General features: G+C 34.8%; 1 protein-coding gene across 8 annotated transcripts in view; it reads right to left on the bottom strand.

Annotated features, from left to right (window-relative positions):
- Positions 1-12,850, bottom strand: part of PSIP1 (PC4 and SRSF1 interacting protein 1) — a 73,617-nt gene that overhangs the window by 10,279 nt on the left and 50,488 nt on the right. For all 8 annotated transcript variants that reach the window (XM_059924691.1, XM_059924692.1, XM_059924693.1 and 5 more), the window contains 5 exons: positions 11,600-11,738; positions 10,411-10,515; positions 9,565-9,627; positions 4,755-4,851; positions 3,281-3,356 (listed from right to left, as the gene is read on the bottom strand). In XM_059924691.1, the coding sequence (XP_059780674.1) occupies positions 3,281-3,356; positions 4,755-4,851; positions 9,565-9,627; positions 10,411-10,515; positions 11,600-11,738 (480 nt within the window). The remainder of the gene's footprint in view (positions 1-3,280; positions 3,357-4,754; positions 4,852-9,564; positions 9,628-10,410; positions 10,516-11,599; positions 11,739-12,850) is intronic.

Below are 12,850 nucleotides of genomic sequence, written 5' to 3'. Positions count from 1 at the left end.
TATTTTTAAATGTTATATAGGTTTCATCCTTTTAATCGATGGAAGAAAAAGCAGGCAAGTAAAATCCCTTAACTTTCTTCAGTATTTCCACAAGGGGGTAAATATTTTAATAATGATCATTTTGTGGAGATGGGAATAGAGAATCAAATATAAAAGGGATTCCCATGGCTCTTAATAGATATTGACAAACTGTCTCCCCCAAAATGTTAACCCCTATGCAAAGAGGCAGGTATTAAAAATAAAAATATCCTTTTAACCCAGCAAATCTGCTTCTAGCAATGTATTCTAACCAATATATTTGCACATGTACAAAACGACAGATGACAATGTCTAAAAAAATGTATCCATACAAGAAATAAACTTTTAAGAATTATGATACAGGGGCTTCCCTGGTGGCGCAGTGGTTGAGAATCTGCCTGCTAATGCAGGGGACACGGGTTCAAGCCCTGGTCTGGGAAGATCCCACATGCCGCGGAGCAACTAGGCCCGTGAGCCACAACTACTGAGCCTGCGCGTCTGGAGCCTGTGCTCCGCAACAGGAGAGGCCGCAATAGTGAGAGGCCCGCGCACCGCAATGAAGAGTGGCCCCCGCTTGCTGCAACTAGAGAAAGCCCTTGCACAGAAACGAAGACCCAACACAGCCAAAAATAAATAAATAAATTAATTAATTAAAATATTTAAAAAAAAAAAAAAGAATTATGATACATACACAGTGGAATACCATGCAGCTGTTTTTCTTTTTTAAAGGTAGATTTAAAAGTGTATCGTTAAGTTTTTAAGAAATGGGATTATTATTTCAAAGTTTTTAAAACAGTGTCAAAGCAGAGAACTCTCATAAACGTAACTATCACTGCTTGCTGCAATTAAGTCTTTTCCCAATGGTCCTCCCTCCTTACCATCTTCCATGAAAAACAGACCTCATGGTGATAATTCCCTTTTTAATAGGTACAATAGGAAACACATATTAAAAGACTAAACAAAATTATAAATACATGTTAATAGCAAAAAATTAATGCAAATACAACCCAAAATATCTCAGTGGCTTATAACAAATATTTTTACTTTACATGAGGATTATGAGATGGTTTCAGCTTTTCCGGACTCTATCCACTGTCTTGTCATTTCAGGACCCACTGCAAAGAAGCTGTCACTAGCAGATACACGCTGTTCTCATGATGGAGAGCTTAAGTTTCAGAAGAGCTTACATAGTTTTGCTCTACACTCCACTAAGTTTTTGCCCAGATACAAAGCTGAGAGTAGCTATAACAGCCAGTGCCCAGCCTACATATAGCACAAGTGAAAAATAAGTATTGTAAGCTGCTGGTATTTTGGGGTTGTCCATCAAAACCTAAAACGTTTGACACTTGCTTTGCATTTGAAACCCTAACATAACAATGGGTAAAACTGTCATCTGTGATAACTGGAGAGAAAACTTGTTCAGTGAACTTGTGGCTCTGGGTGAAGAGGTTTCAAGATAGAATATTAGCATTTTGAGTTGATTGTTATCAACATAAATTTGATAGGGTACTTCAAGAAAGCGGTAAGTTCAAAAAATAATAGAACGACAAAGGAAGGAGAAAAAAATTCCATGCATTTCAGTGTTGAAAGTCACTTCCATCCTGTAAAAGATTTTCAAATTCAGACAAAGACTGGAGTCAAAGATCCAATCAAGGTTGTAAGTTGCCAGCCTTTCCTTAAGAATTCAAATTGGGATACCTTGATCCTTCTGATGAACAAATGGTTCTATGAAAAAGAAACCAGGGAGTAGGTCTTCAGGAAAACCTATAAACTCAAAAGTGCTTTTAGTTAAGTATAAAGAGATAAGCATGTCTGGGGAAGTCTTATGAGTGAGACCACGGCACATGAAGCTGACTAGAATTAAACAGACACATGCTAACAATAAAGTAGTATTACTCCCAAAAGGGACGCTAGCCTGCATTAAGAGAAACTAATGGAGATTTAAAAAGGAATCTTGGGCCCAACTCCCTAAAGTATGAAAGCAGAATAAGAAAGCTGCTCAGCTAATAAGGAGGGTTAATACTTTCCAGTCCAAGAATCAGCCAAAAGCCATGGAGAGAAATGGACTAGGAAGATACTCTCAGGGAAAATTGGGACGTACCTAATCAAGGAAATATTCCTTGTATCTAAAACAGGGGGATCTCACAATATTTTCCCAACAGAATTTCATATTTCCTGGGGAACAATGACTGCTGTGTGCCTCTTAATCTTCTCCTTGGGAGTATTTATTATGGTTCTCTATCCCTCCCAGATCAATGTGCATATATAAAAGGGAGAGGGGAGCAAATAACCTGTGTTTCAGTTCCTAAGTCTCTAGATCAAGGCCTTATGTTGATCGTAAAATCCTAGACTTGATGCTTGATGCCCTTATTAGAAAAGACATCTTGGGGAGGAGATGAGTGAGATTTACTTGGTATGTTTAAAAACATAAACTCACATGCATGTACCTAATTTCTTAATTTCACTATAGTAGCTAAAACCATGTTGTAATTTTTGGCCACTATTTTCAAGAATATTTAAACAGCTTGGCAGTAAAATAAAACTCTTTAAACATATATTGGCTGAAAAGTACCAACACTTCTATAACTGAAATTTCCAATAAAATATTTTCATTCAAAACACTGTAAATCCATTCTTAAATGACATACTCACTTAAGCCTTTTCTATAAAATCTTTAAACACAATAGCTACAAAGTTTTGCCCTCTTTGTCTAAATATACATTCCTGCTGGTGAAGTTTCTACCCAGAAAAGCCAACACAAACAAGATCCATAATGGAAAAGAAAGATGGCAAGAAAAAAAAAAAAACTGATTATTTTGTTAATAACTAGTTATCATTCCAAAATACTTTAAAACTTTAAATTTACAAAAATAATGTTAAGTGTTATTATTTTTTAAATAAAGATTATTCTGGAGGAGCAAGATTTGTGGAAATTGCTTCAAAAATACTTTGTCTAAAAATTCCCTTAAAGGGAACTATTATAAATTTTACCCTGCATTATCCAAGTATCTTATATCCTAATATACAAGAAAATGTCTTAGATTAATGAAATGATAATCGTATCAGATTTTTCTTGATTCCCTATCAATTTTAACTTTTTATATAATGAAAACTATTTTTCAGCTGTTTTGCTCATAATTCTTAGAAATACAAAATAGTAATAGCAACAAACACCCTGTAAATAAAACTGGTAAAAATGCAAAGAAATTTATACATATTGAAAGTGAAATGTCTCATTTACTGCATAACTAATTATACTCACATGTCACTCTCCGAAGGACAGGGCTGTTTTACCATTTTGGGTCTGCCTCTTGGTTTTGGAATCTTGACTTCTGTAGCTAACATTCACAGGAAAAAAAATTTTGTAACTACCAGCTTTCCCATTAAGATGTAGATCTCACATATAAAAGTTACAAATGATATATACTAAGAATATTAGTTTATTACAGATAACAATTACTTTAGGTTTTAAAAATCATATCCTCCAGTGGTTCAAATGAGTTAACAGCAGAAAATTTACAGAGGTGAATCAAGAGTATTTTCAATCTGTCCTTAGTATGGCTGAGGGATTAAAAGAACATCCCTCATTGTTGTTTTAATAGGAATGTCACAAAATTCAACTTTATAGTAGATAGCAGCACTCATATTCAACATTCATATACATATTACAGTATTATTTGTATATGTATGCTCACGTATTTGAAAATTTGTTATCAAAATTCATTGAATTTTCTAACAACACCATTAATGTGATCCATTACACTATTAAATTCCAAAGTAAAAATTAGGTAAATTTTTTTTTTTCTTTTTGGGTATTACTCATTTTATCCTGTTTCATTAAGAATCCTCTGTTATGGGACTTCACTTCCCTGGTGGTCCAGTGGTAAAGAATCTGCCTGCCAATGCAGGGGATGCAGGTTCGATCCCTGGTCGGGGAACTAAGGTCCCACATGCCATGGGGCAACTAAACCTGCGTGCCTCAACTACTGAGCTAGCACACCTCAACGAGAGAGCCCGCATGCTGCAAACTACAGAGCCCAGGAGCCCTGGAGCCTGCATGCCACAGCTAGAGAGAGAAAACCTGCACCATAACTAGAGAGAAGCCCATGTGCTGCAATGAAGAGCCCGCATGTCGAACTAAGACCAGACGCAGCCAAAAAAAAAAGAAAACAGAATGCTATGTTATGAAGTAGAAAAAAAAATTGGCTCTATTTTGGCTAATTTTTTGGTTTTACTTTGTATTAGAGACACATCCTTCCAAACTATTTCCTATTTGCCAAATTAGGAAAATACTTTAAATAGGCAGTGCTGAAGACATCTGCATATTGTACAGGCCCTAATAAAGAAAGAATGCAATAATTTAATAGCTTTGATTATTCAAATGCTGTTTATCTCTTGTTTTCATTATGATTCCATTTGGAAAGCTTAATATTTCTAAAGTAAGAGGTAAAATAAACCCATCATTCATGGATTTTAAATCTCACCACAGCCTCATTTGCTGCTATTAAAGGAAAATGTAATGGGGATAAAACAAAATGAAAAAGTCTCAAGCAATTATTTCAAATTTAAATACTTTATTACAAAGAGCAGAAACCTTAATGTTTTATCTCCTTTGAAATTTATATATTACACATAACCAAGTACCTATTCACCTATTCCAAAGTAGCTGAGGTACAACACTTTAATGGATTAGAATAATAATCACAAGCCAGCTTTTTAAACATTAATAATCCTACCTGCAGGTCGTCCTCTTTTAGGACTCACTTTTAGATTAACAGATGCTGTTGCTGTAGTCACTACTCCTGCCTCCTCGGTTTCTACTTGTTTTTCTGCCTGAATCACAAAGATTTAAATTAACTTACTTAGCACATAGTAGGTATTCCAAATTTAGCTCAATGGCAAAAACGTGCCACTATAGGATAACAAGTTCAAATACAAGTGTAACATATATTGATCTTCATTATTTTTCAACAGTTGACTCATCAGAGTGATATCCTTAAATTTAGCTTATAATTCTAGTGAGTAATACTAGGAAACAAAAACTCACTTTTTAGATATTCTCAACCTAAAAAAGTCATTTATAAAAATAAAATGAATATTCTTGATGCAAAATGTTAAAGTATAATGTAATTACACTGTAATATCCCACACACTGCTTATAAATGTACTTTCATTGAGTATCTCAAAATGCTAACACTTTATATTGCGTACTTATGATGTACAACCTAAATTAATGTTAGAAAAGGCAAGAAATTAAGTTGCTGATAGTTCCATTCTTTAACTTTGTTAATATGTACATGTTTTATTTTTGAACTGAGACATCTGCTGTTCTTCGCTAGGAGTTATTCTTATTTTCTATAAAATATTTACTACTATAAAGAAATCCCAATGACCCTCTGCAAACTATAATGCCCCAGGTAATGAGACAATAGCCCCAAATGAGAATCAGTTTAATCAATTCAAGCATTAGAGTAGAACAAAGGTTAATAACCACCAATTAGAAAGGAAATGCAAACATAACATCATAATCGAAAAGAAAATAAATAAATAGCAAAGAGAACAAAGAGAAGAATGGGAGGACTACTATGAGCTGCTCCCCCACCCCCAATTATTTAGAATTCAGCCTGAACTAGCTCAGTAAAAATAAAGGCAATAAAGCATCATGCCAAAACTTGCATAATCCAACCTTACTGATAAAAAAATTTTTTTAATCTTTTAATCAACAATCTGATTTGCAAACACGAGGTAATGCCCAATTTTGGTAAGAATGTGGAGAATTATTCATATATTGATTAATGGTGATCAAATCAATAAACTGGTAATACATTTCTGATCATTATGAATATCAGCAATACAAAATATGCAAATCTGACTCAGCAATCCCACTTCTAAGAATTTATCCATTTCTTTGTTCTTAGTTTTCAAACATTATTTTTGCCTTTGTAATTGCAATATAATAATGTAGGGGCTTCCCTGGTGGCGCAGTGGTTGAGAATCTGCCTGCCAATGCAGGGGACACGGGTTCGAGCCCTGGTCTGGGAAGATCCCACATGCCGCGGAGCAACTGGGCCCGTGAGCCACAATTACTAAGCCTGCGCGTCTGGAGCCTGTGCTCCGCAACAAGAGAGGCCGCGATGGTGAGAGGCCCGCGCACCGCGATGAAGAGTGGCCCCCGCTTGCCGCAACTAGAGAAAGCCCTCGCACAGAAATGAAGACCCAACACAGCCATAAATAAATAAATAAATAAATTTTTAAAAAAAATATATATTCAAAGCATTATTAAAAGTCAAGAAACTCATCTAAGGTAACCCTTGAATTGTTCTCAAGGAACATTACAAAAATTGCTTCAAAAACATTAGCTCAAGTTGTATTTCTAATTTTAGGAATTACAGACCACCCCCCGCCCCAATCCTGATTTGATGATAGCTCTGGAGTAGGGAGCCAGGCATCTGTTTTTATACCAAAGGTTGAGAACCCAAGACTGTATGAGAGCTCTTCTATTGAGTTAGGAGGGTGAGCAGTTAAGAGGGCAAAAGTTCTCCAAAATTCAGTTCAAACTGATGAACTCTTCAGTGCAAAAAAATCCCCTCTTCAATTACACTTTCAACTTTTGAAAATAAATCATGACATCGCATAAGAATTACAGGTATGAATCTCTTTGAGGAGATACCAATAAGAGGTAACAAGGTCATCGATAACTAATGCCATAAATAAACTAACACTATACGAAGCAAAAATACAGCCCTTCCATAGACATATATTGACTATTACAGCAAAATCATGCAAGTCAAACCATTCCTCGTGAAAATATTAACTCAAAGAATAAGAAATATTTTATCTAGAGAAAGGACTATTAAGTTATTTCAAATATATATATATTTAAATATCTCAAATGCAAATATTGACTCTAGATTAATTTCTTCCATATTTTATCTCACTGAGACCTCTAAGCCTTTGACAAATTTTCTCCCCATTTGTTACCCCACTTTCTAGCTCTACTCCCTTCGTGACTTTACGTAAAGGCCCCCCCCCATCCCTCAAAAACCTCATGGAACTACTATTCATCTGCATTCTTGTTTTGCTGCACCTGTCCCACAAATCTCCAACAGCGAGTTACTATAAAACTCTACCTTCCCTGCTCTATTTTTCCCTGCTGCTGAGCCCTGCTGAAAAAAAATTATACAAACATGCATTCATTTTATGCAACTTCATTTGTGATCTCAAAGCCATCCATTAATCCTTTACCCTGTCTTTTGTCATGCCCTTTCCTTCTCCCTCTAGCATAAACTTTCAATCCTTTCTTTCTGCCTTACACCACACATGCAGTCTTGCTTTGAATTTGGTGATGGAGAAGGGAGAGACTGAGGCCAGCAGGAAGGGATTCCCATAATTTCCAAGTCTTCCTAGAAGTTTGTAATAGTCTTGCCCACCCTTCCCTTCAATGTGAAGAAAGATGAAATGTCCGTCTCTTTCCCATCAAGTCAATTCCCTCAAATGTGTCCTCCCTTTTCTCTCACCCAGCATTATTCTTAACTTACAGTAATTTTATACTCTTTCCACATCTTTGATCTTTCCTGGTTTCGCAAAGAAAAAGTGTTAAAGCCTCTATTATATTTTGTCACTTTTAACACCCTCCCTTAACCATGCAAATCCTTGTTGCTGCATTCTCTCCTCCCCTTCAAAGACTTCAAAAGCACAGTGTAATTTTAACATTAAACATTTTATTCTTTAACCTACTTCATCTGTTCTTACCGTTTGACCTTAAGGTATCCTGGGGGATCCTAATTGTCAAATGTTATTGGACCCCTTCTGCATCAGGACACTACTAACCACTCCCTCATTCTTAAAATTCTCTCCTCCCTTGTTTAGCTTGATATCCTCTCTTAGATTTTTCTCCTGACAGTTCATTCTCAGCCATAATTTTACAAGCCAGCCTTTCATCACCATTATAATTCCTCAGGATTCTGGTTTTCTGCGTTCTTCTCAGTAAACTTTCTCCCTTGACTACCTATCTAAATCCTATCTTTATGTCAGAGACTGCAGCTGTAACTTCTACCTTTTCCCCCTTTGGTGTCAGAGAAATATGTATCTTCAGTCTAATTCTCAAAGGTGTTTCACATCCTCCTCCTCATGCCTCTGCTCCCAAAACATCTCCTGCATTCTCAGTGTATAATCTAGTCATCCAAGCCAACACCCTGAGTCATCCTAGATTCCTCCCCCTCACTTCACACCCACTTCCAATCAACTATTAACTTTACCTCCTAAGGTGCTCTTAAAATCCTATCTCTCATCTACACCACTAAAAATGTCATGCTAACTCTTTAGAAAGGCCTTTCATAATTTAGTTACCAAGTCCCAATCATGACTCCCCATTTTAATTCTCTTGTTTTATGTATTTATTGTCTGTCTCAACAAAAATATAAGTTTAATAAGAACAGAGACCTTATCTTCCTTATTCGCCGCTGATTTTCTGTCTGGGCCAGTGAAGTGAGTACCAAAATTCTGAATGAACTTATCAGTGAACTGGTCTCACTGCTCCAGTCCAATCCCCATCATTCACACTGCTTTAAAAAGAGAAGTACCTGAAATTTAAAAGTGATTCAATGGCTTCCCACCACTTCTCTAAGTTCAAGTTCTTCAGGGTAACACAGTGGGGTTTTTTGTACTTGTTTCCCTCAAACTTTATGGTCTGATAATACTGAAATGCAATACTTGAAATGCTTGAAGCAAAATTTTCTCTGTGCCTCTGTAATTGCCTCACATGCTCCTCCCCTCCTCCTTCATCTGCCTGACTAAAATTCTGCCTACCTTTTAAAATCTTATTAAAGTTATCATAGCCCCTTCACACACACCCCACAGGGAATAAAAAGCCACTGTAATTATTTGTTTTCATCTTACTTCCTTATAAGACACTGAACTCAGAATACTACAAAAAAAATTTTTTTTAAAGACTGAACTCTTAAGTTTTCTTTGTAGCTTTGTCATATAATAACAGTCAGACATAAATAGGTCAGGAAAAGGTCTGATGAACAAAACTTCACATAGGGAAGAAGAAACACTAATTAAAAGCATAAGAGGTACTTTGTCCTAAACTGTCACATACTCTCATTTCATGCAACAATGCTGTAAAGTAATAACAACATAATAATGGACAACACTTACAAAGCACTATGTACCAGGATTTATTATAAATATTTTACATGTATTAACTCATTTAATTCTCTCAACAGTCTTATGAGTATATATATTATCCATTTTATAGAGAAAACTTGAGACAGCATCATAAAGGAATGAAAATTGGTGCATTTTATTTTGTATACCATTCAACTTAAGGGTGCTGTATCACTAAGAAAAGAAACAGATAGTTTTGATAAGTGAACATAGTTTTGATAAGTGAACAACATAACCTATCCTTTAAAAAAATTAAAGGACTTAGAGTGAAGGGCTAAGTCTAAATTAAATAGTACCATTTCATTATCTACACTCCCTCAATCCAACTAAAATAAAAATTCTTTTAAGATCTCTGTGGTTAAGCAATAGAATTACCTTTCTCTTTCTCCCTCTTCTGGCAGCTTTTGGAGTGGTTATGTCAACTGCTTTAGTCACATCCTTAAAAAAAAAAAAAAAATACACAACAGATGAAATTGATAATTATGCCATGACTGAAAGAAAATTTCTTAAATTAAAAATCACAAGCACATTTCACTAAAAGTACTACGGAAACTTGTTTTGCTTCTCTGACCTTTGAAATTATAAACATTAAAAGTCTTAACATTAATTCATTATAAAGTGGAAGTAATCACCAGTATCTTCACCTAAAAAAAAATGCTTTCCTCTGTCTGATCAAATATAAAAGTCACACTTGCTCGTACACTGGGAGGTTTGTCTGTTTAAATTTACAAAACACTCTACAGTAAAATCCTCAGTTTTAGGACTGTGAATGTTAAGAGGTGGTCGGGACTCTGGAGATCAAGTAACAACTTCATGAAGCCTAGAAAGGCTAAATGAGTATCCCCACTCAGATAATCAAATACAGAGCTGGAAATAAATCTAGGTTTTTAAAAATTCGGTTCAATATCCTTTCCCGTACATCCATCCAACAATACCTCACTTTAAAAATACTCCTAACAAACAGTAAGCGACTCTCCTAGTTGTACCTCATATTTTGCACAGCAAACTAACTTCAAATAAAAATATCCATGCATCTTAAAGATGCAAAAATTATTTTACAATACCATATTTAATATTTACACAAGGAAATAAGCCTTTAATATTTTCCCATTCATTACTCAACTACTTTAAAGATTACTTTCTACTGTGCCACAATCAACTCATTTTACAATTCTTCCTTTCAACAAAATGGGTTTAGAATGCAAGAGAAATTAAACACACCTCGTTGCTGGCTTTTTCTTCATGGTCAGTATCTTCCTTTGAAACACTAGTTTCTTTTTCTTCAACTTCAACATCAGATGACGCATTTGATTGTTTAGTTGATGCCTATGAACAATCAAGTCTATTAGTTTCACAAAATAATATTTTACGCCAACTTTAAAATTTTGTACCCATGAAAAAATCAAGGCCTGTTTGTAAGAAAGCTAGAAAAGTACCCTCATTTCTGTTGCACAGGATACTTTTAATATACACAATTTTGAAAAGTTTTAAATGCTACTATTTTATTTAGGAAAGTCTTACATGGAACTATATTCCTGCAATTGATGCATACAATCTCAGCAGATAAAATGGTGAGGCAGAAATTAAAAGTACAATTACAAAGAATACCATTCTGATGTTCTAAGCGGAAAATGCCCAACAAGATACAACGTAAGGTGATTTAGAGGAGCACAGACCTACACCGTATTCAACTACTGAAATATTCTTAGATAAAGAAGCTAATCTATGTACTCTAAGACGAACAGCCTTAACAAAGGATATATATCACAACTTTAAGGACTCTTATTGATCTATATCTCAAACTTAGTTTATTTAAAATGCAGATTCCTGAGACCTAAACTTAAGTGATTCTGATTTAACAGACACTGAGTGGGAGAGTCCAGTAATCATTAAATTTTAAAAGTACCCCCATATGAGAGATACTTAAGCATGTAACCTAGGGTCCCTAGATTTTCATAAAACCAACCAAAACGATGAATACCAGAGGCAACACAGCATACATTGGGAGGTGAGCGTAAAGCTCCCAATCTACAAGATGAAGGGACTGTAATCCAAACTGTGCACCTTTCTAGCTATTTCCTTTGGCAAGTCTTTAAACTGTAAACCCATTTCCTTTTCTGTAAAAAAAAAAGGCAATGCTGATAACCCACAAATTATAAAGGTATATAAAAAATGTGCCCAAAATTACTTGTAGCACGATAGAAATATTTATAAATTATGATGGCCAATTTTTTTTTTGTTGTTTCTTTTGTATAGGCTTGGGCATCAACGCTTGTACCAAACCACAGCAATGTGCCACTGGGGATGTCTGGGCTGGGAACACAGAGTACATCACACCACCATAATCATGTGATTATTCTCCAAAACTGAGTAAATAATACTAAACTAAATTTTATGTAATATGACGCACCTGTTGACTTGAAAATTTCACTTTCGGATTGTTATCTATCTCCCATAAACCTTCATTAAAGCCTTTTCGTTTATTTGGTTTGCCGTACTTTTCCTTATTTTCTGAGTAAGGAAATATGTCCTTTGGGCCTAAAAAAGCACTAAAAAAGGAGGGGGGGGAAATGTGAGTGTAAAGCAATCTCAAATATAAGTGATTAAATAGCACTACTCTATGAACGCAATTATCAAAAATTCTTAATCTAAAACGCATTAAAAATCATAAATTAAAGGTAGCCACAAATAATATCTAATTCCAAATGCTTTTATTAAATTCAGTCACAAACTCATAGATCCATAATCCTAATTTTAAAAACACACACAAATTGCACAACAATGTCAATGTACTGAATGCCACTAAACTGCACACTTGAAAATGGTTAAAATGGTAAATTTTGCTATAATAATTTTACAAATTTTACTATAAAAATGCATAAAAATGAAAAAAAGAAATGTCACAAGACTGCATTAATCTATACATTTAAATGCATTCTAAATACTGTTTTACTACAAAGTAGTTTGGAATATTATACAACTCATAAAACATTGTCAATAAGGTATATTATATGTATGTTTTAATATTTGTATATACTAGATTTTTAGAATAAAATAAGTATGTTAAGACTTCTGCTTTATTCAGTGAGGGAATCAGATGTTATAACTGGTTTGTTCATTCATATATATATACACACACACACATATATATTACAGTCAATTCTTGTATTCATGGTAATTATATTCTATAATGTCACCATGAACACTGAATTAAGGAATACTGTACCACTGCTCCAGGGTAAATACAGGGTAGGTTCCTCTGGTCACAACAGTTTTGTCAACCAATCAGTACATAACATTGTTTTATGTGTGTTTCTGTTTAAAGACACCTATTTAATATACACTGGTAATTCATTAACACTGAACTCACAGCCAACAGCTTACGTAACACGTATTTTCTCCATAAGGCACAGCACAGGCTTCTTGCACTTAGGAACACTAAATGGCACTTCAGCACTACATTTGGGTGCTATTATAAACGGCAAAATGACCAAGAAAAAGCACAAAAATACAAAAGCCATGGCACTACACAGACTGCAAAAAGGACACTTGTTTACAATATGAGAGCTGAAACAAGGTAAAGCATGGCCTTGGTTCAGCCTCAGCTAGGAATGTGTGCATCAAGTTACTCAAATTTTTTGCCATTTCACACACAGACATG

The sequence above is a fragment of the Balaenoptera ricei genome, chromosome 6 (genome assembly GCF_028023285.1).
Source record: "Balaenoptera ricei isolate mBalRic1 chromosome 6, mBalRic1.hap2, whole genome shotgun sequence".
NCBI classification, from domain to species: Eukaryota; Metazoa; Chordata; class Mammalia; order Artiodactyla; family Balaenopteridae; genus Balaenoptera; species Balaenoptera ricei.
Note: the sequence above shows the minus strand (reverse complement) of the source record. Positions and strands in the feature narration are given on the sequence as shown.